We start from the raw sequence: 24,100 nt of genomic DNA on the forward strand, positions 1-24,100 counted from the left end.
TGGGGGAGGGGGGAGCAGGTAGGGGGCGGGGGCCAGACTGTTTGGGGAGGCACAGACTTCCCTACCCGGCCCTCCATACACTTTTGCAAACCCAAGGTGGCCCTCGGGCCAAAAAGTTTACCTACCTCTGGTCTATATGTACCTTCACGAGGAACAAATATTTAATTATGGGTTCTTCAGTCTAGCAGAGAAAGGTCAAACATGATCCAATGGCTGGAAGTTCAAGCCAGACAAATTCAAACTGGAAATGAGGTGTACATTTAACAGTGTGAGTAATGAACCACTGGAATAATTTAATAAGATCATGGTGGATTCTCCATCATTGACAATTTTTAAATCAAGAATGGATGTTTTTCTAAAAGATCTGCTCCAGGAATTATTTTGGGGAAGTTCTGTGGGATGTGTTGGACAGGACGTCAGACTTGATCACAATGGTTTTCATAGATTCCAAGGGAAGAAGGGACCATTGTGGTAACATGGCCCAAGAAAACAAGAATCCAATGCAAAACAACACAAAGTAACTGGTACTGCAAATGAAGACTTTAAATACTCAGTAGATCATCATCAGATGAATTTACAATTTTTGTAATCTAGTCTTAGTTTAAAATCAAGAATTTTGTTGATGCCATTCAGTTTTTGTTCCACTTCTATCACCTTATTAGAATGTGCCAAAACTCTCTAAATTTCTTAAATGTTCTAGAATAGAAGGGAATAGACATAAAGAGAAAAGCCTGCCATATAGCACAATGTGATATTTCACTTGTTATTTGGGGCTTTAAAAGGAAACAGTGTAAAGTTTAAGTATATATACCATCCCATTTTAAGCTTTCAAGGTCACGCTGACGGACACTGGTTATCATTTTAACACCAACTATTCTGGGGCTTGTCTTTCCTTTAATACAGAAGCATGAAATTTTTAAATTGCAAAATAAACAGCATACAAAAATATATAGTAGCACAGGAGTGCCATATTTCTGAACAGAGAAACAAGACCCCAACTGTTGGATTTTCAGTTTCAGAAAATATACATAAAGCAGAAGAAGTTGGAGTCTTTCTCCACCTCAGAGCCATGATAGTTATGAATTTTTAAAAGTTTTAGCTGGCATATTTAATGAGGTTGGGGGTTGGAATAGGGCCGCGCTTTGAGCACTGGCCTGCTAAACCCAGGGTTGTGAGTTCAATCCTTGAGGGGGCCACTTAGGGATCTGGAGCAAAAATCAGTACTTGGTCCTACTAGTGAAGGCAGCGGGCAGGACTCAATGACCTTTCAGGGTCCCTTCCAGTTCTATGAGACAGATAGGTATAGGAAGCAAAGGTTCTCAAACTGTGGTCCTTGGACCAAGATGCATATGGTGGTCCAGTGAGAGTTGGCTGGTCACAGGATGCTAGCTTCTTCTCTTTATTTTCTCTGATAATAGAATTAAAAAACAGCTAAACTACAATACATTTTTTTTATGTTACTTTTCCACCTTAGTGACTGTAGTTGCTACAGGGACGTTACCTGATTGCAAATGAAAAGGGAAGCGGTCTGTACAATCACAAATAGGAGTCACCCCACAAAAATCTGTCTTAAAATATAGTCCATACTATGAAAGAGGTAGAGAACCCTTGAGACAGGCTAGCTGGAAGTGCTGGTATATAATTATTCATCTGTAAATGTAATGTATGAAATAACTAGTTTTACTGCTTAATCAGCTCCATTCTTCTTGTTTCTTTTGTTTAACAGTAGAACCCGGATCATGTACACTGCAATTTACAGTGTAAATCGTAAGATTTTAACCTAAATATTTTGTCCATGATAACATTTACCACTTAAATGTATTGCACAAATAGTAATTTTGTCAAGCTATTAGCAACAAGCCTTGCAGCTAAAATACACAACTGGTTTTACTCCAGCAGGGAACCAACTAAAGAACTGAAACTCACATGAGATTTCTGTATCAATTCTTCCTTTGTTATTTCGCCAACCGATTCCAAGTGTGGGCAATCACTGCTGAGAGCTGACATTTTAATAACAGTAGTTTTCTAGCTCCTGTAGCATTTAAGATAAGGCAATATCTACAAGACAGGAATAAAAAAAATTAAGTATAACCTGAAGAATTTTTTTCTTGTAAGCAGTAATATTAGACATTTGACAAAGCTGCTGTATACATTTAACCTTATAACATAAAACTAGGATAATCTCATTATCTGCTCAGTTAAATAAAAGTACACTTAAGAAAATGCACACACTGCATTTTAAAATGAATGCAAGTAACTGTTTATTGAAAGTAATAGAATCTAGTAAATAAAATTAAATATAGCTGAACCTGCTAAATTGCAAGCTTGCACTAAAATGGATGTTTGTATTTGCAACTTACTGAGACACAGACCGATGAAATCCTGCTACCGTGCGAGCAACAAGGCCAATGTAGGTGAAGCCATGTTCCCCCACACTGAACCAGGAGGGAGAACCTAATCACTAGGGCCCAATTCATGAAATTGACCGGGGTCATGGGATTTTAAAAATTGTAAGTTTCATGATTTCAGCTATTTAAATTTGAAATTTCACAGTGTTGCAACTGTAGGGATCTGAACCCAAAAAGGAGTTGGATGGTGGTTGCAAGGCATTGTAGGGGGGTTGTGATACTGCTACCCTTACTTCTGTACTGCTGCTGGTAGTGGCACTGCCTTCAGAGCTGGGCAGTTGGAGAGTGGCAGCCGCTGACTGGGAACCCAGCTCTGAAGGTAGAGCCACACTGCCAGCAGTAGCTCAGAAGTCAGGATGGCATGGTATGATACTGCCACCCTTACTTCTGCGCTGCTGCCTGCAGAGCTGGGTGCTCAGTCAGCAGCCAGCACTTCCTGGCCACCTAGCTCTGAAGGCAGCACAGCAGTAAGGATAGCAATACTGCAACCCCTCTAAAATAATCTTGCAACTCCCTTTTGGGTCAGGACCCTCAGTTTGAGATACTCTCGTCTCCCCTGTGAAATCTGTGTAATATACAGTAAAGCACACAAAACCCACAGATTTCACAAGGAAAAAACAGATTTCACAGTCCATGACTCCCTTGTTGAAGGAGAAAGAAGCGGATACAGGGAACTTTATCCTGGTCTCATTTATTTACAATGACATATACTCCTGAGCAGGCACATTAGATGTCAAAAGGAAAACATCACATGTAGTACAGAACTCTTTACTTCAGTTCTTTGCCAGACTTTCACTTTCTCTGATGCAAGGCTGGTTTAATGCCAAATATATAAAAATCTTTTGTTAGAAGAATATCTAGGTTGTCACAGACCTGGTCACTTGGTCAGATGTCAGTTAAAAGCACTATTTGGTGGCTGCACAAATATATCTGATTGTTTTGCAACACAAAGGAAAAAACTAAATTTAGTTATATTCCCTCAAACGCAAGGTATACATTATTCGGTGGTTCTCAATTTTTCCAGACTACTGTACCCCTTTCAGGAATCTAATTTGTCTTAAATACCCCAAGTTTCACCTCACTTAAAACTACTTGCTTACAAAATCAGACATAAAAATACAGAAGTGTCACAGCACGCTATTACTGAAAAATTGCTCACTTTCTCATTTTACCATATAATTACAAAATAAATTGAATGGAATATAAATATCGTACTTACATTTCAGTATATAGAGCAGCATAAACAAGTCATTTTCTGTATGCAATTTTAGTTTGTACTGACTTCGCTAATGCTTTTTATGTAGCTTGTTGTAAAACTAAGCAAATATCTAGATGAGCTGATGTACCCCCCTAGAAGACCACTGCGTACCCAGGGATACACAAACCTCTTGCTGAGAGCCACTGGTCTATAGCCTGTGCAATCTGACAGCATTTACTATGCTCTCCCAAAAACTCTCTCTTGATCCATGCTGCTCAAACAGCTACCACCTTATTTTCTCCTGATTTGTCGCCAAAATCCTGGAACATACTGTGTAGATTTCCTCTCTACCAACTCTTTCAATAACCCCTTCCAGAATGAATCACCTATATCAATTTCCCGACTAAATCCTCCTAATGAGTTCAAAGATGAACTTTTTTATTCTTTGTATTCTTGATAGGCCTGCTGCCTTCAACATCATTTATCACACTTGCCTCCATTTTTCTCTCTTCTATTGGCTTTTGCAGCTGTATGTTCCTTTGGTTCTTCAACTACCTAGAATAATAGGACTGGAAGGGACCTCAAGAGGTCATCTAGTTCAGTCCCGTGCACTCCTGGTAGGATTAAGTATTACTGAGACCATTCCTGAAAAGTGTTTGTCTAACCTGCTCTTAAAAATCTCCAGTGATGGAGATTCCACAACCTCTCTACGCAATTTATTCCAGGGCTTAACCACCCTGACAGGAAGTTTTTCCTAATGTCCAACCTAAACCTCCCTTGCTGCAATTTAAGCCCATTGCTTCTTGTCCTATTCCTAGAGGTCAAGAACAATAATTTTTCTTCCTTCTTCTTGTAACAACCTTTTATGTACTTGAAAACTGTTATGTCCCCTCTCTTCTCTTTTCCAGACTCAACAAACCCAGTTTTTTCAACCTCCCCTCATAGGTCATGTTTTCTAGACCTTTATCATTTTTGTCGATCTTCTCTGGACTTTCTCCAATTTGTCCACATCCTTCCTGAAATGTGGTGCCCAGAACAAGACATAATACTCCAGCTGAGGCCTAATCAGCACAGAGTAGAGTGGGAGAATTATTTCTCATGTCTTGCTTGCAATACTCTTGCTAATACATCCCAAAATCATGTTTGCTTTTTTATACAACAGTGTTACACTGTTGACTCATATTTAGCTTGTGGTCCACTATGACCCCAAGATCCCTTTCCACAGTACTCCTTTCTAGGCAGTCATTTCCCATTTTGTATGTGTGCAACTGATTGTTTCTTCTTAAGCGGAGTACCATGCATTTATCCTTATTGAACTTCATCCTATATACTTCAGACCATTTCTCCAGTTTGTCCAGATCATTTTAAATTATAATCCTATCCTCCAAAGCACTTGCAATCCCTCCCAGTTTGGTATCGTCCGCAAACTTTATAAGTGTACCCTCTATGCCATTATGGAAATCATTGATGAAGATATTGGACAGAACCGGACCCAGAACTGATCCCTGCGGGACCCCACTTGTTATGCCCTTCCAGCATGACTGTGAACCACTGATAACTACTCTCTGGGAATGGTTTTCCAACCAGTTTTGCATCGACGGTATAGTAGCTCCATCTAGGTTGCATTTCCCTTGTTTCTTTATGAGAAGGTCATGCAAGACAGTATCAAAAGCCTTACTAACGTCAAGATATACCACGTCTACTGCTTCCCCGGTCCACAAGGCTTGTTATCCTGACAAAGTAAGCTATCAGGTTGATTTGACGTGATCTGTTCTTGATAAATCCATGCTGACTGTTACTTATCACCTTATTATCTTCTAGATGTTTGCAAACTGATTGCTTAATTATTTGCTCCATTATCTTTCCCGGTACAGAAGTTAAGCTGACTGAGCTGTAATTCCCCGGGTTGTTATATCCCTTTTTATAGATGGGCACTATGTTTGCCCTTTTCTAGTCTTCTGGAATCTCTCCGATCTTCCATGACATTTCAAAGATAACCGCTGTAGCGGGGTGGTTACCAGCTTCTGCCCTGTGAGGCTTGAAATAGCCCAGAAGCAAAGCCCCTGCTGACTGGGGGAAGTGGCTGCAGCTGGGGCCATGCATGAAACAGACTAGCCAGGCCTTATAAGAAGGCCAGGGCAGCCAGAAGCTCAGGAGTCTCTCTCTGCTATAGAGAGAGAAGGGCCTGGCTGCTGGGGAACTGAGCAGGGTACTGGGAGTGGAGCAGGGCTCGGGGAAGGCTAGAGGAGCTAGGGAGCTCTGGCCTAGGAAAGTCCCAGGCTGTGGGCCTAGCTAAGGGCCTAAGACCTGTACCGGGGCTGCAGAGGGGCAGCCCAGCTGTAGAGAGAGGCAGCAGGTCCAACCCAACCTTGCCCGAGATGAGTGGCATGCCCCAGGGAGTGGGGCTAGATGGTGACTGGCAGTAGCCTTACACTGAGGCGAGGTGGGGTTAGTGGGTGGGGGTTCCCCTGGGTGGGAAGACCCAGAGTGTGGGGGTACTGCCTGGGGAGCAGCAACCCAGAGAAAGGGGCACCGGGGTCCTGGGAGGGACAGGGGGGCCAGCTGTAAGGCGGATCATCAGCCTGCAGGGGGCACTCCAGGACACTGGAAGAGCTAAATTCCACAGGGATGCGTATACTCCCTTACAATCACTAATGGCTCAGATATTTCCTCAGTCAGCTGCTTGAGTATCCTAGGATGCATTTCATCAGGCCCTGGCACCTTGAAGACATTAATTTATCTAATTTTTAGCTTGTTCTTCTCCTATTTTAGCCTCTGATCCTACCTCATTTTCACTGGCATTCACTATGTTAGACATTGACAATTGCCCCTTCAGCCTTTCCTCATTCTCTCTATAGCCCAGAAATGTTGGCATCCCTCCTCTTCTCTTTCTCCAAATCCTCCTTCAAGGAATCCATCAATCTCATGGTTTCACTTACTTCGTCTGTGCAGGTGCTTCCCAATTTTACATCTTGCCCATCCTCGGCCAATCTCTGGTTACATCTACACTTAAACTGCTATAGTGGTGCAGCTGCATTGCTGTAGAGCTATCAGTGTGGCCAGTCAGTACAGCAACAGGAAGGGTTCTCCTGTTACCACAGTGAATCCACCACTCCAAGAGATGGTAACAAGGCCTATGGAAGAATTATTTCGTTGACCCAGCGCTGTCTACACTAGGAGATAGGTCAGCTTAACTATGTCACTCAGGGATGAGGATTTTTTATACTGATGAGCGATGTGGCTGGGTAGACTTAACTTTTTAACATAGTAGTCTTACCTATTGAACCATCATCCAAACATCTTGTCCAGTTGCCATCTCAAACTCTCTCCAAATGAACTTTGTTTTTCCTACCTTCACAATCACCATTTATTATAACCCTATCCTACCCATTAAAAAGGTTGAATTAAGTTATTTGTAGATGAAACTATGCACTGTTTGGGTTTGGTTTAGTCTTTGATTGGTTATCTGGGGTTACAGAGGGATGAAAAGCTACTGCTTTTATCTTTTACCAAACTATATTTGAAATGTATGTCAAAGATGCCTAGAACCAAGTAAAGATGCTTTTTAAAACATTATAAATCAAAACAATTAAATGAGCAAGGTTAACATAAAAACCTTTTATTTCTAAATTCAATATTTTCTCCACTTATCTGGGCCATTTTAGCTCCTCTTGAATGTAGAATAAGGAAATACTTTCGTTAGTAGCAATACAGCCTCCCACAGGCAATATACTGGGAGATAGCAGAACAATTATGATACAAGCATTTACTTTTGATGGAAGACCTTTTGAAAATGTCAAAGTTTAACAGAGTTAACATTAATTAACACAGTAGCAAAATTATAAAAACAAAACTTTATGAGCCAAAATGTTCTGACTTGGCAAGGCTAGAGTACTGTTGCAAACCAGTACAAATATCTTCCAAGCCCAGCAATTAGAAGTTAAAAAATGTCATACCCAAGACCAAGCTGCAACTAGAGAAGTGTTCCTCAAATTATTTAAACCAAGTATCTATTTGCAGAATAATTTTAATTTTCCTGACAAATGCTGCAATGAAGTTAAGTTTATATTCATTTTGATCCAAAAAACGAACTGTACTTTAAAAAAATATATGAAAGAGTTTGCTCTTACATGTTTTCTTACAATTAGATAAAATCTAAGCTGAAGTGAAAGTTTCAAAATGGTGAATCCTCCATAATTTCCTTTAACATTAATAAACTCCAGTTAGAATGAAGAAAGCCACTGAGTATATGGAAGGCGTAGCAGAAATGAAAGCTTCTTTTTGAACTTATTGCAAGCCCTACCACGGCATTAGAAATGGTTGACTGGGTTTTGAATAAAGTCTACACCAGCTGAAAACCTCAGTACTGGCTTTACAGCTGAAGATCAACACAAATGCTTCACTTAGAAAGGAAGGGTATAATGGATTAGTAAGGCCTAAAGGCTTAATTATTTTATGTAATAAGATTTCTGAATGTACTACTCCCGGTAATACAAAGTAAGCTAGCAGTGAGTTCATCTTGTATTACTGGATTAGTAACTAATAAGCTGCTTTAAACCTCTGGAATTATGCCTTGAGTCCAACCTGCAATCCTGAACAAACTAAGATTGATGAGTTCAGCTGAACCTTTCATGCAGTTAATCCAAGATCACAAATTCAGCTCCTATTTTTCTGCATGCAACCTGTACCAAAGAATAATCTGGAATCAAGAACATATATTCTCACTTATGTCCATCCATGATGAATGACCTCCATTAGCACTAGGCAGCAGCCACTGGCTTATACAGGGAATCCCACACTAATACCAGACTCTCATACAGATGCGATCAAGAGGCTTCTCTCTTTTTGTTACCAGAATTAATTCCTTCCTTTCTTTCCTTCTATCCCTGTAGCCAAGAAACCAACTCATGTTCTGGTGCCTTATCCTTTCTTGACTACTGTAGACTCCTCCTTGCTTGCCTCTCTTTTTTCCATTTTCCACCCTTTCTACTCCATCTAAAATACAGAGGCTAAGATTATCTTCCTTTTTCATTGCTCTGACCACATCTCTCCCTCCCATAGTAGCCACTTCTCAAATATCTTCACTGACTTCAAGGTTCTCCTTTAAACTTTTAAAGTACTCCATAAGCTCCACCTCGGTCCTCAGGACTCCATTCCACTTTGTAGTTAGTCCTGTGTCATGGCTCACTTCCAGCTTGGTGCCCTTTTTCACTCTTATTATTTGTATGGAGAGCCAGGTAGGGAAGGCTGTGCCTCCCCCAACAGCCTGGCCCCTGCCCCCTATTCGCCCCCTCTCACTTCCCCCCCACTGATTGCCCCCCTCAGAACCTCCAACCCATCCAACCCCCCCCCTCCACTCCTTGTCCCCTGACCACCCCATCCCGGGACCCCAGCCCCCATCCAACCTCCCTGCTCTCTGTCCCCTGACTGTCCCAAACCCTATCCATACCCCCGCACCCGACAGCCCCCTCCCCTCAGGACTCTCACCCCCTATCCAACCATCCTCTGCTCCTCGTCCCCCGACCACCCCCTCCAGGGACCCCCCACCCCAACTGCCCCCTGGCATCCCATCCCCTTATCCAATCTCCCCTGCTCCCTGTCCCCTGACTGCCCTCCTGACCCCTATCCTCATCCTGACAGGCCCCCTCGGACTCCCACTTCCAACTTTCCCTGTTCCCCATCCCCTGACTGCCCCCACAACTACCCCCTTCTCTCTGACTGCCCCCCAGGACCCCCCGCTCTCTTACCCAACCCCACCTTTCCCCACTCCCTTACCAGCAGCAGGAGCTCGCAGATGCGACACCCAGCAGAGCCAGCTGAGCTCCCCATGCTGACCAGCAGGAGCGGCGAGCCAGAGTGCGGCCCATGCGGCTGCAGGGGAGGAAGGACTGCAGGGGAGGGACCGGATGTGGCCCGTGGGCCGTAGTTGGCCCACGTCTGATCTAGAGGACCCAGCTGAGATTGAGACCCCACTGTTCTTGGTAACATACATACACTGAAAGATAGGTGTCACAGGCTGGCATCCCTGGGGTGCAGTCTGGGAGCTATGAGAAACCGCTGCATATCTATAACCACAGCTGAGTTGGTCCAGCTCACAGTGCTTTCTATGGTTGGAGACACAGCCAGCCTAACCAGGCCCTGTTATCCCTCAACATGACAGCAGGTGGCGCCACATATCCAAGATGAGCGACCTGAGAGAGCAGCTTCACCCAATCCACTTAAATACATACAACAGACAGCAGCCAAATTTTCCAGCTTTCCAGATTCATGTCCTTATAGAGTCATAGCAGCCATTACTTACAGTCTGTCTGCAGCACTCTCAGGAAGGCTTACCAGGCAGGGGATAAGCTTCTTCTAAGGCCTACTGTTTTCCTAATGGCCCATTGCCCTGAATAGGCCCTTCCCGCCATCTAGACTGAAAGCATCTTGCCTAGTGGGCATCACCCAGGTGTAACTACATTTGAAACACAGATACAGTCAATATTCATAACTTCAGATACAAAAGTGATACATGCATACAGGTAGGATAGGCATATTCAACAAATCATAACTTTACTAATGACATCCTATATGACTCATCTTGCATAATATGCATCATAATTATGCCACAATCATATCATAATATCATGAAAAACATGGGGTGCAGTGTCACAACAAGGCCTACCCCCAAAAAAGTAGGCACAAAGGATAAAAGGGGAAACAAATGCACAGAGAACTGAACCAACTCAATGAGGAGAGAAAAATAACAACAGAAAATGTGAAAAAGGCAGAGGTGCTTAATGACTTGTTTTGGTTTTCACCAAGAAGTTTGGCGGTGATTGGACATCTAACATAGCGAATGCCAGTGAAAATGAGTTACTATCAGAAGAGGCTAAAATAGGGGGGAAAAAATTTAAAAATTATTTAGATGAATTAGATGTCTTCAAGTTACCAGGGCCTGATGAAATGCATCCTAGAACACTTAAGAAGCTGACTGAGAAGATATGAGCCATTAGTGATTATCTTCGAGAAGTCATGGAAGACAGGAGATTCCAGAGGACTAGAAAAGGACAAATATAGTGCACATCCATAAAAAGAGAAATAAGGACAACCCAGGGAATTACAGCTCAGTCAGCTTAATTTCTGTACCCAGAAAGATAATGGAGCAAATAATTAAGCAATCAATTTGCAAACATCTAGACAATAATAAGGTGATAAGTAACAGTCAGTATGGATTTATCAAGAACAGATCACGTCAAACCAACCTGATAGCTTACTTTGTCAGGATAACAAGCCTTGTGGACCGGGGAAGCAGTAGACGTGGTATATCTTGACGTTAGTAAGGCTTTAGATACTGTCTTGCATGACCTTCTCATAAAGAAACAAGGGAAATGCAACCTAGATGGAGCTACTATACCGTCAATGCAAAACTGGTTGGAAAACCATTCCCAGAGAATAGTTATCAGTGGTTCACTGTCATGCTGGAAGGGCATAACAAGTGGAGTCCCGCAGGGATCAGTTCTGGGTCCGGTTCTGTCCAATATCTTCATCAATGATTTCCATAATGGCATAGAGGGTACACTTATAAAGTTTGCGGACGATACCAAACTGGGAGGGATTGCAAGTGCTTTGGAGGATAGGATTATAATTTAAAATGATCTGGACAAACTGGAGAAATGGTCTGAAGTATATAGGATGAAGTTCAATAAGGATAAATGCATGGTACTCCGCTTAAGAAGAAACAATCAGTTGCACACATACAAAATGGGAAATGACTGCCTAGAAAGGAGTACTGTGGAAAGGGATCTTGGGGTCATAGTGGATCACAAGCTAAATATGAGTCAACAGTGTAACACTGTTGCAAAAAAAGCAAACATGATTTTGGGATGTACAGTCAAATCTCGCAATAACGTGCCCTGCCATAACGCAAAATTGCACATAACGCGATCATAAGTTGGCTCCCCTTTAAGGCCTAATACCAGTGGTTTCCAATGCCATGGCCCCCATCTAGTGCCCAGCAGGGGAGAGAAGCTGTGGCCCCAGCCCTGCCAGGGGCAGAGAACTCCGAAGCTGTGGGTGCTCACTGTCCCCAGCAGGCACAGGGCCATGGCTTCTCTCCAGCTTGGAGAGAAGCTGCGGCCCCCGCCTGCTGGGGACAGAAAACTCCAGGGCTGCGGGCGCCGGTGCTCTCTGTTCCCAGCAGGCGTGGTGCCGCGGCTTCTCTCCGGCTTCAAGAGGAACCACGGCCCTGCGCCTGCTGGGGACAGAGAACTCCAGGGCTGCAGGCGCACTAGGCAGCGCACATCAATGCACTGTGCTGGGGATCACTGACTTAAACTGATCGGCTTGAAACCCCGCTATATTGTGACCCTGCATTTATCACGATGGAATTCTTTGGACCCCAAACATCGCGTTATAGCAGAGTTTCACTGTATTAGCAGGAGTGTTGTAAGCGAGACACAAGAAGAAATTCTTCTGCTCTATTCTGCGCTGATTAGGCCTCAATTGGAGTATTGTGTCCAGTTCTGGGCATCACATTTCAGGAAAAATGTAGACAAATTGGAGAAAGTCCAGAGAAAAGCAACAAAAATGGTCTATAAAACATGACCTATGAGAGAAGACTGAAAAAAATTCAGTTTGTTGAGTCTGGAAAAGAGAAGACAGAGGGGACATAACAGTTTTCAAGTATGTAAAAGGCTGTTACGAGGAGGAGGGAGAAAAATTGTTCTTCTTAACCTCTGAGGATAGGACAAGAAGCAATAGGCTTAAATTGCAGCAAGGGAGGTTTAGGTTGGACATCAGGAAAAACTTCCTGTCAGAGTGGTTAAGCCCTGGAATAAATTGCATAGAGAGGTTATGGAATCTCCATCACTGGAGATTTTTAAGAGCAAGTTAGACAAACACCCGTCAGGAATGGTCTAGATAATTAGTCCTTCCACAAGTGCAGGAGATTGCACTAGATGATCCCTTCCAGTTCTATGATTCTATGAACAGTAACAGAGTTTGGAACAGAACCCAAATCTCCTCATTCCTAGTAAACTGTCCTACCCACTGGACCATTATGCCTCTCAAGTGGCTACTGTTCACTTGGAAAAACCTTTCAGTTAATGCGCTCCTACTTCCCTCTGTTGTCTTCCCAAAAGCTTCTATCAGCACGTTCATTCTATCAAGCATTGGTCTCTACGGCTATTCGCCAATATGGTCAGGGGAACAATACCACTCTACAATGTCCCTAAACCTCCAACTGCCAGAAGCTGGGGCTGGATGACAGAGGATGGATCACTCAAAATTACTCTAGCCTGTTCATTCCCTCGGAAGCACCTGGCACTGGACACTTTCAGAAGATAGGATACTGGGTTAGATAGACCACAGCACTGATCCAGTATGGACATTCTTATGTTCTTGTATATTGTACCATATGGTCATTGAACCAATTATGCCTTTGCTTTTCACGATATGGACCTGTTACTTATTTAGCACATTTTCATTTACCATGTAAGTGACCACAATGTATAGCACCATGCACATTTGTGGTCCTAAAGAAGTAAGGTATTGATACTGTTAGGCTCATCTTAAAAATCAAAGTATGTTATATAATACTCTTTCATAAGCATTCTGCTGAGCATTTGACAATTAGAGCAATGTGAATGGCATCTTAAATGATCGTGTTAGGCAGCCTCTTTCTCCATTTACTACTTATAATTCCACAGCACCATAGACTTGCACAGTGCTTAACACTGAAAAACCACCTCATCCATATAGGTCCTATCATTGAAAAGGGTCCCTAACCCTTCAAACACTGAAATAGACAATTTAGATAGCACCAAAAGTATCCGACAGGCTCATGCACAGAACCTGACGCTTACACTCCATTTCCACTTAGCTTAGATAGCATCATGATATATTAAAACATTTAAAGTAAGCCATTGCTTTCATCTACCTCACTTAACTATAGAAATTCTATAGTGTACTGGAATGAATACATAAATACACACATCCCACTTCCTTCATTATGCTTAAGTCCTTAAAATATACAGCTATTTTACCAAGTGATTTCATAGGACTTTTTCCTGATTGCTAATCAATATATACTATATACAATGAACAGATCCAAATAAGTTTTTTAGGATTCTGAAAGAATTCATGTTCATCAAGATTAAACATACAGAAATAAAATCATGAGGAAACAAAATCTTAGTCTGGGCACAAAAAAATAAAAATAAAAATAAAAAAATGCAGTTTATGTTATGTTAAGACTGTTTATTAAAAATACAGCAGTCAGAAAAGACAGTGACTGCCTTATATGGTATTACATGCCAGTCATGGAAATATAATTATCTTATGTACGTAATTAAAAAAAGTTGACCACTAATAAGAATTAAAAATGATTTAAAAAAAACAAAAAAACAAAAAAACCCACACACCCAAAGACCATCACTTTGAGAAGAAATAAATGTGGATCAAATTTGACTCTAATCCTGCAACTGGCTCCATGATGGTATAAGGGTTTGCCTGCACCAATCAAGTTTTAGGATTGGGGTCTTTGTTTGCACCTGTGCACACTCGACTGCACTTATTTAATTTTTTTTCCAATAAAAGAAATATGCCTACAGTGCAACATTATACCAGCAGATTTAAATACACAGAAGTAAAGAAATTCAAAGTTATGGGTCTTTCAGCAACTGTTGTGCCACCACTTGTACATTAACAAAATAAATAACTGCATTCAATTCATAGTATTGCAAAGTATGTGTCCAAATAAGCTTCAGATTTCTTTATGTATTCAAATAATTTGTATATTTTTCTATCAAATAGCTTTGTGTATGTGTGCACACAAAGTTATCTAGTCCAGGGGTTGGCAACCTTTCAGCAGTGATGTGCCATCTTCATTTATTCACTCTAATTTAAGGTTTCACGTGCTGGTAATACATTTTAATGTTTTAGAAGATCTCTTTCTATAAGTCTATAATATATCACTAAACTATTGTTGTATGTAAAGTAAATAAGGTTCTTAAAATGTTGAAGAAACTTCATTAAAAATTAAATTAAAATGCAGAGCCCCCCGGACTGGTGGCCAGGACCCGGGCATTGTGAGTGTCACTGAAAATCAGCTCGCGTGCCGTCTTCGGCACCCGTGCCATAGGTTGCCTACCCCTGATTTAGTCCTTTCAAAAATCCTGCTACAATAGGTCTTCATCTCCTTCAGTAGTAATTTCCTCATGTTGACTATAAATTGCTCAAAACTCAAAATAAATGTGAAAAGCTGTTCTTTGTGCATCTTTGTTCCTGCATTAAGAGATATGACAAAAGGAATATCACTTTTATTTTCACTTTATCCTTTAGTTTACCAATTGACTAAAGATGCTTTACATTCTTCTTCCCAGTAGTAATCTCCATCAATACATCTATTATATCCTTACAACATCAACAACACTTTATCAGTCCAAACACAAAATGTACTTTTCCACAGTTGTTATGAAATACTGCCATATTGTTGTCAACTGACAATAACATGCTCAGTGATAACACTGAGAAGAACAGAAGAAAATATTGTCTCTGTTCTGAGGGCTGGTCTACACTACGGGGGAAAATCGATCTCAGATACGCAACTTCAGCTACGTGAATAATGTAGCTGAAGTCGAAGTATCTAAGATCGAATTACTGACCGTCCTCAAGGCGTGGGATCGATATCCGTGGCTTCCCATGTTGACTCCGGAACTCCGTTCGTGTTGGTGGAGTTCTGGAATCGATATAAGCGCGTTCGGGGATCGATATATCGTGTCTAGATGAGACGCGATACATCGATCCCCGAGCAATCGAGGCGGGTAGTGAAGAAGTAGCCTCGATGCAAAACTGAGCCTAGGAAAGTAGTATTTTTACAGGCAAACCATGTTCATTACCCATTGTTCTTATAATTCCTGTGCTCTCTCAATAAAAGGAAACTCAACATAAAACCACACTCAAAATGAGAGTATGCTCTTTAGGTCTAAGGTCATTTGTTTATATTTTCCATCCTATTCTGATACATCCAAACATCTCATTTACTTTTTTTTTTAATTAAAAATTCCACTAACAGCACAGGGAACTGTACACCCCAATTCTATGAGGATTCTGCTAGCGCAGAGCACACCATCATATAGAAGTTTAGATTGATTTTCACACCAATGAGCCTACTGCAGTATTTGTTTGGCACATTTTACCTTTTGCACAGCACTGCTTACATTTATAGCGGCGCCGAGCAGACCCCGCCGGACACCAGCCCCTGGCAGGCTCATTACACAGCGCAACCAGGGACAAACCTGCTTAGCGGCGACCAGCCCCGCCCCTGGTGCTGGCCTTTCCACCGCGCTCCCTCCCGCCGGCTACCGCGGGGCCGCTCGTTAGTTACGGACCGAGCAGCCCCTCCTGCACCGCCAGCTCGGGGAGTGGCAGTGGCCGGGGACAGGCTCTACATGACCGCCGCCTCGGAGGGGCCGGGGCACCGGCGGCGGACTCGCCCGCGGAGGGCAGGTCCGGAGCGGGGGCCGTGCCGGGCCCGACGGGGGCCGGGGCAGCGCTGGGGATTGGCCGAGGCGGCCGTGTCAGATCCCAGGCGCGAGGGGAAGGGCCCGCCCGCCTCAGGGAAGGAGCCGCCAAGGAGCGGGTCATTTCTCCGCAGCAAGGACCCAGCGCCCAGACGAGGCGGCAGGCGATATGCGGAGGTTGGCGTCCGGGCCGAGGACTCGCTGCGCGGCGGCCTTACCTGGTTCGCGGTGCCCAGCTCACATTCGCTTGTCCCTCGCTGCCCGCAGCGGCGGTTTCTTCCGCTTCGCCTGCTGCTGTCTGCCCCGGACGCTGATGTGCGCCCCTCACAAAGATGGCGGTGCTTGCGTGTATGTCCCGCACACATTCCGATAGCTTCGCCCCGCACAAAGATGGCGGTGCTTGCTTGTACGTCCCGCAGACATTCGATAGCTTCGCCCCGCACAAAGATGGCGGTACTGCGTCTCTCATACACGGGTTTGTCCCGCACTAAGATGGCGGTGACTGACTCTCGCGCTGTATTACCCATGTGGTGTAGATGACTCCTCCCTCCCGCCCGTGTTTCTTTTTTTTTTTTGACACCGGAAGTAGATCGCCTGTCTGTCTCCTAGCAGGGGGCGGGTGAGGGTGCTGCAGGGGTAGGTACTGGTTGTTGTTCCCGCCGCAGGCAGGTAACTTGGGGCGTGGGCTGGAGCGCTGCAGCGCAGCCTGGGTGGGAGGGAGCGAGCGAGCCTCTGTCTGTGCATGGGGGGTGTTGTGTTTTGTCCCTTAGCTGGCTGCGGGCATTTCTCGGCTTGGGTCCTGCTCCTGGCCGGGTAAGGGCAGAGCGAGGCCGCTCACTGTTCCCGCCCGGGTCGCTTCGCTCTGGCCTCGGGGGGCCCCGAACCCGTGCAGCGCGTAGACTGCGCTGTGAGCGGGTCCCGGTGGCACGGGGGGCTCGACTCTGCCCAGACACAGTGACCAGGCCTCTGAGCGCGCAGACCGGGTGGGTGCCTTGCGAGGGGCCCATGAACACCTAGCGCGGAACACTACGCCAGGTGGAGGCAGCTCTCATGATCCCGGGGCAGTGTGTCCCCTCCCCAGCGGCAGGCTGCGGGGGTTTGCTACCGCTAGCCCGCCTGAGGCGGGGACAAGGATGCTCTGTTCACAGCGCCTCGGAGGTGGGGCCGACAGAGAGGGAAAAGGATCGTCCTTCCCCAGGAACATCACGGTGGCAGAGTCCAGGCTGGGTGGATAGTTTAAGATGGAGAGAAATTTCTTTGCCTTTCCCCATATGATGGGGTGGCCAGACTGCAGCGCGTGAGCTGTATGTATTATCAGAGGGGTAGCCGTGTTAGTCTGGATCTGTAAAAGCAGCTAAGAGTCTTGTGGCACCTTATAGACTAACAGACGTTTTGGAGCATGAGCTTTCGTGGGTGAATACCCACTTTGTCGGATGCATGGCACGAAAGCTCATGCTCCAAAACATCTGTTAGTCTATAAGGTGCTACAGGACTCTTTGCTGCTGTATGTACTATGTAGCTCTTTTACCGTTAAAATGTGACTCATGGATTCCCCCTCTCCCTCCATTCTCTGCCTATCAGACTGGTGGGGAGAGCTTGGGGCTTCTGCAGTTAACCCCCCCCCCCCCCCGCCCCAAGCTTGAGTCAGGTCCTACCAGACATGCTTCCCTTCTTATCCTCAGTGGCCCCTCCTTGCAGCTCCCAAGTGTTAGCTCCCTGTGGAGAGACAATGGTAAACAGGTAGGAGCTGCAGGGAGAGGCCTCTCTGCTTTAACTCTACAAAGAGAGGCAGCACCAAGCAGCAGCTTTCCCTGCTGCTCCCAGCTGTTTGCTGCTGCCTTTCACCATGGCCACAGCTTGCCAGATCCAGCAGCTGCCCTGCAGGGAGGAGGCCTGGCAGCACCATGTGACTGAGCCGGTCCAGCAAACCCTGGCAAAAATCTGGGAGGCCTATGCATTGCCTCTGGCTTCTGCCAGCAGAGCGAGGGGTCTTGGGGCTTCAGCCCCACTGGGTGTGTCTGCCAGGTCTTGGGGCTTCAGCAGAAGCAGTGCTGAAGCCCCGAGTCCTGGCAGTTACACCCCAAATCTTCGTATTCTGCTCAGAGGGTCTCCCCCTGGCATATGATGATCTACTTGACAGGTACCAAATGGCCTGTTTCTACAACTGACCCTACAGCCTGTCTTTGTGGCCCTTCTGCTCTTGTGTTTACTCCAGTAAGTAGTTTGTCCAAAGGAGACTTGTATATAGTATTCTTACTACATTTTACTTTATATCTGGCTTTATTGACAGTAAATAGTAAATTTCCCTTTAAGAAATGAAACTGCAGCAACTTTGAGCAGCCATGTTATTCCTCATTGTGTGATTATAGGAGATTCCTACCTTAAAGGGAAGAGAATCTACTTCAGGTGCTTAAACTCTATGGTCACTGATTATTCAATTTTAAGATTTCCAAATCTTTTTAGACAGCAGATTTTGTTTCCTAAGAAATAGAGATCATGACTTGCAGACGTAAATTTGATATGGGGATTATGCATAATAAAATAAAGTCTCTATCTTGCAAGCTGTTCCATGTGTGGATCCCCATGATTGAATATGGAGATCTTTCTCCACAGAGCAGTTAAAAGTATTTCAGCCTAATTTTATCTGTTTTTCACCCTATTCTTGGTAGTTGCTACTGAGAACACTGGTTTCACCCCTTCATATAAATGTTATCCAAAATAAACATACATCCTATAATGTTAGGTTTTTGGAAGTTTTCAGAAGAAAACTGTGTGTATGCTTGTGATATATAATTTAACATGTAATTTTCATTTGGCAGACTGAGAGATACATGTGTGACTAAAATGTTTTCGAGGTAGTTTCACTTAATGAGGTTATGGGAGAGAAGGAGCCATGTCAGAAGAAGCTGTTAGTGAGACACACATTTCTTTGAGGACAGCAGCTTTACGAGTATTTGATTTTCCCCTTTCCTGGTATTATTCTGTCATCCAGGTAATTAATATATTTCAGTAGTCTCATTTGTGGTGGTCTTTTTTAGAAACAGATCTGAAAATGTTTTGTGGTTAATTTTTACAATGTTTGTTTTAAATAATAGTTATTCTGTGCATAATATTTGGTAGTAGCAGAGCCTACCCTCTCTGCATAGTATATGCCGGGGTGGCCAACCTGTGGCTCTGGAGCCACATCCAGCTCTTCAGAAGTTAATATGCGGCTCCTTGTATAGGCGCCAACTCTGGGCCTGTAGCTATAGGCGCCAACTTTCCAATGTGCCGGGGAGTGCTCACTGCTCAACCCTTGGCTCTGCCACAAGTCCTGCCCCCACTCCACCACTTCCCATCTCCTCCTCTGAGTCTGCTGTGCCCTTGCTTCCCCCAACCCCCCCACCCAGCCTTCTGCATGCCTTGAAACAGCTGATTGGGAGGGGGAGGTACTGATTGGCAGGGCTGCCAGTGGGCAGGAGGTGCTGGGATTTGAGGGTTGGGGGGCTGATGATGGGGCTGCTGACGTGTTACTGTGGCTCTTTGGCAATGTACATTGGTAAATTCTGTCTCCTTCTCAGGCTCAGGATGGCCACTCTTGATATATGCCTTCATTGCAACAAGTCTCTGCTGATAAGTCAAATATCACACACATTATGTTCAAACATGATTAATCCTTGAATAGTATTATTTGGTTCATTTGAAAACGTTTTCCTAGAGTGTAAGATTTTTAATGAACTTGTGTTAATGAATTGCCACACTAAATATAAAGATTAATGAGGTGAGTGTTATTAATTATCAGATTAATTTACAATACAGTAGAACCTCAGACTTACAGACACCTCAGAAGTGGAGGTTGTTCATAGCTCTGAACTGTTCCTAATCTGAATAAAATATTATGGTGATTCTTTCAAAAGTTTACAACTGAACATTGGCTTCATATAGTTTTGCAACTTTACTGTGCAGAAGAAAAATACTGCTTTTCCTTTTTTTTTTTTTTTAAGTAGTTTACATTTAACACAGTACTGTACTGTATTTGCTTTTTTTTTTTCTTTTGGTCACTGCTGCTGCCTGATATGATTGTGTACTTCAGATTCCAAATAAAGTGTATGATTAACTGGTCAGTTTATAACTGGTGCTCAGAACTCTGAGGTTGTACTGTGGGTAACACATACACAGGGGTGGTCCATAGTTAAGAGTCTCTTGGTTTACATCCAGCCTGTTTTCTATCTTCAATACCCCCTTATAACTGAAAATCTTCAAAATTTTTAGCTAGTGGCTCTCTGGGATAGAGGGTGTGGGTGTCAGGACTGTGGGATGCCCCAGAGCTGGGTTCTGGAAGGGAGGAGGTGCCCGTATCTGAGCCATGGGAACCCACAGCTGGGCTCTGGGAGGAAGGTGTGGGTGTCTAACTTTGCAGCTGGACTCTGGTGGAGGAGGTGCAGGTGTCTGGGGTGGGCCGAGGCTGGGCTCTTGGGGGAGGGTGCAGGTGTCTGGGCAGGGGGCCCCACAGCTGGGCTCTTGGGAGGTGGGGGGGGGGGAGCGTGGGAGAAGGTGTGGGTGTCTGATCCTGTGGCTGGGCTGGGGGGGGTGGTGCAGGTCTGAAGGGGGCCCAGCGGCTGGGTTCTGGGAGAAGAGAGTGCAGGTGTCCGGGCCAGGAGGGCCTCGCAGCTGGGCTCTGGTGAGGAGGGGATGCAGGCATCTGGGCTGGGGCCATGGCTGGGCTCAGTGATGGAGTGTAGATGTCTGGCACTGCAGCTAGATTCTAGGGGGAAGGGGCAGAGAAACAGGGCTGTTATATGGGTTTCTTTAACTTTCTACTCCTGGGGGGACTCTTTTTGTTGTTGTCTGTATTGCTGCAGAGGTAGTTGCTAATTGGTATTTTGAAGTAAATTACCAAAATAATTGAAAATGGCGTAATTATATAGTGTTACTTGTCAAATAAAATATGCCGAAATTTGCAGAATTCTAAAATATTGTGCAGAGACTTTTTGGCACAGAATTCTCTTGTAGGGTATTATGGCTGAAGAAAAGTCCATGTCCTGTTGCCCTACTATGTAGAAAAAGGTGGAATGCTACTAGTCTGTTAAATAAATAAAATAGAAAATTGGATCCAGAACTTGTTCTCCGTTTAATCCATACAGCGACAATGACAGGAAATCAAAACTTGATCTACAGTCAGGACAGTCTACAGATGTTTCTAAAAAGTAAATACTGTGATTCATATTTAATTTCCATGTCTGAAACCAGTGGCTTCATTAAATATATTATGTATTGAAATACAACTATAAACATTTTTATGGTGTATAACTTCGCATACTTTTTAGTACCCAAAATAAGATTACCTGGTATTTTTCTTGTTTTACTACAAATAATGAGAATAGTCACTGCTGAAATACTCATTCTTTCTCCTGTAAAATCAGCTCAGATCTCAACTCACTGAGTTCGCTGGTCTCACCCTGTGTTGCTGCAATGTTGTAACCAATCTAATGCACTCTATAAATATTGTGTCCAACTCTGGGATTAATTTTATATCCTAAGGCTCTCCTTTATGTCTGTTCAATTGTTTGCCATCACATATGCTTGCACAATTGCATGAAAAATAAATTGGAGAATATCCAATTAATTTTTTTTTAAAACCTGAATCCTATGTAATTCATTATGATAAATAATTGCAACTAGATTTTGATTTAAATACCTGTGTGTATTCTTAAATATTCTCTTGATATTTGCTCACTGTCGTCTTGTTTTGTAGTGCTGTTGGGTTTTTAATACTTTGGATTAGTCCTGACAACAGCATTTATTAGGGAGGTCAACCGATTAAAAAATTAATCGTGATTAATCACACTGTTAATAATAGAATACTGTTTATATAAAATATTTTTGGACGTTTTACACATTTTCAAATACATTGATTTCAATTACAACACAGAATATAAACTGTACAGCTTTATAAATATTAGCACTGTACAAATAAGAGTATTTTTCAATTCACCTAATACAAATACTATAGTGCAATCTCCTTATCATGAAAGTTAAACTTACAAATGTAGAATTATGTACAAAAAATAACTGTTCAAAAATAAAACAATGTAAAACTTTAGAGCCCACAGGTCCGCTCAGTCCTACTTCTTGTTCAGCCTATCGCTCAGACAAACAAGTTTGTTTACATTTGCAGGAGATAATGCTGCCTGCTTCTTGTTTACAATATCACCTGAAAGTGAGAACGAGTATTCGCATGGTACCGTTGTAGCCAGCGTTGCAAGATATTTACATGCCAGATGTGCTAAAGATTCAGATGTCCCCTCATGCTTCAACCATCATTCCAGAGGACATGCGTCCATGCTGCTGATGGGTTCTGCTTGCTAAAGCAGTGCAGATCAACACATGTTCATTTTCATCATCTGAGTCAGACGCCACCAGTAGAAGGTTGATTTTCTTTTTTGGTGGTTTGGGTTTCCGCATCAGTGTATTGCTCTTCTAAGACTTCTGAAAGCATGCATCACACCCCATCCTGATCAGATTTTGGAAGGCACTTCAGATTCTTAAATCTTGGGTCGAGTACTGTAGTTAGCTTTAGAAATCTCACATTGGTACCTTCTTTGCATTTTGTCAAATCAGCAGTGAAAGTGTTCTTAAAACTAAAAATGTGCTGGGTCATCATCCGAGACTGCTATAACATGAAATATGTGGCAGAATGTATGTAAAACCATGGACCAAGAGACGTACAATTCTCTCCCAAGGAATTCAGACACAAATTTAATTATTTTTTTAATGAGCACCATCAGCATGGAAGCATGTCCTCTGCAATAGTGACCAAAGCATGAAGGGGCATAGGAATGTTTAGCATATCTGGCATGTAAATACCTTGCAATGCCAGCTACAAAAGTGCCATGTGAACATCTGTTCTCACTTTCAGGTGACATTATAAATAAGCGGGCAGCATTATCTCCCATAAATGTAAACAAACTTCTTTCTCTTAGCGATTGGCTGAACAAGAAGTAGGACTAAGTGGACTTGCAGGCTCTAAACTTTTACATTGTTTTGTTTATGAGTGCAGTTATGTAACAACAAAAATCTACATTTGTAAGTTGCACTTTCACAACAAAGATTGCACTATGGTACTTGATGAGGTGAATTGAAAAATACTATTTCTTTTATCATTTTTACATTGCAAATATTTGTAATAAAAATAATATCAAGTGAGTACTCTACACTTTTGTATTCTGTGTTGTAACTGAGATAAATATATTTGAAAATGTAGAAAAACATCCAAAATATTTAATAAATTTATATTGGTATTCTATTTTTTAACAGTGCGATGAAAACTGCAATTAATCATGTGACTTAACTGCAACTAATCAGCAGTTCTATTATTTATATAACCTTGTGTTTTCAATCTTTGTCTAGAAACTAGATCTACAGCTCTGGCCAAGATGCACTGTGAGGGTGGGGATGAGGGGGGCAGAGGTGACTCTAGACCACTTTCCAGTTGTCTTACCCTGGGATTGGCTAAAGGCTGTCCTTGCCTGCAGTGTAATTTGCAACTTCAGGGCTTCTTTAAATTACACTTGGATAATTATAGCTCCAAGCAATCTACAGCTGAGGATTGCCAGACAGCTGAGATGGTCCAACCGTGCCCCTATTCTGAGGGCGAGGCATGCTGTAAAACCACTATGCCCACCCTCTGTGGGAGACCTAAAGTGCTGGGTTTCTGTGTTCTGCTCTCTAACACCAAAACAGCATAAATCCACTACTTATGATCTAACCTCTTATTTTCCATTTAAATAATTTTTTTCTTTACTTTCCTGAACTGTTTGCTGTTTCAGATTTTCAAAGTTTTGTTAATATTTTTAATTCCAGTTGTTGCATATTTTGACTGTTTCTCATTGGCATCTGAACGTTACTGTTTATCACATTATATAGAGCATGATTCACAGAAGAAATTCATAGAAGTTAGAGACTGAGATGCCCTCTAAGGCCATTCTGTTTAATCACCTAGTTTATTTCTC

The 24,100-nt window shown here is 43.2% G+C and overlaps 2 protein-coding genes across 10 annotated transcripts in view; one reads left to right on the forward strand and one right to left on the reverse strand.

The window, feature by feature from the left end:
- Window positions 1-16,631, reverse strand: part of USP33 (ubiquitin specific peptidase 33) — a 98,681-nt gene extending 82,050 nt beyond the window's left edge. The window contains exons 1-3 of one of the 2 annotated variants that reach the window (XM_032802480.2): window positions 16,567-16,631; window positions 16,328-16,508; window positions 1,927-2,058 (exon numbers count right to left, since the gene is read on the reverse strand). In XM_032802480.2, coding sequence (XP_032658371.1) covers window positions 1,927-2,007 — 81 coding nt within the window. In that variant the 5' untranslated portion in view covers window positions 2,008-2,058; window positions 16,328-16,508; window positions 16,567-16,631. Of the gene's footprint in view, window positions 1-1,926; window positions 2,059-16,327; window positions 16,509-16,566 lie in introns of those variants that run through there. The other variant, XM_032802486.2, reaches the window with a different exon arrangement.
- The window catches only part of MIGA1 (mitoguardin 1), a 74,954-nt gene continuing 67,036 nt past the window's right edge, over window positions 16,183-24,100 (forward strand). For 2 of the 8 annotated variants that reach the window (XM_032802506.2, XM_032802514.2), the window contains exons 1-2: window positions 16,694-16,778; window positions 18,929-19,101. In XM_032802506.2, the coding sequence (XP_032658397.1) occupies window positions 19,003-19,101 (99 nt within the window). In that variant the 5' untranslated portion in view covers window positions 16,694-16,778; window positions 18,929-19,002. Of the gene's footprint in view, window positions 16,338-16,693; window positions 16,779-16,874; window positions 16,923-17,910; window positions 19,102-20,181; window positions 20,244-24,100 lie in introns of those variants that run through there. The other 6 variants (XM_032802512.2, XM_032802510.2, XM_032802508.2 and 3 more) reach the window with 6 other exon arrangements.

Source organism: Chelonoidis abingdonii, chromosome 7 (genome assembly GCF_003597395.2).
Source record: "Chelonoidis abingdonii isolate Lonesome George chromosome 7, CheloAbing_2.0, whole genome shotgun sequence".
In the NCBI taxonomy this organism is placed as follows: Eukaryota; Metazoa; Chordata; order Testudines; family Testudinidae; genus Chelonoidis; species Chelonoidis abingdonii.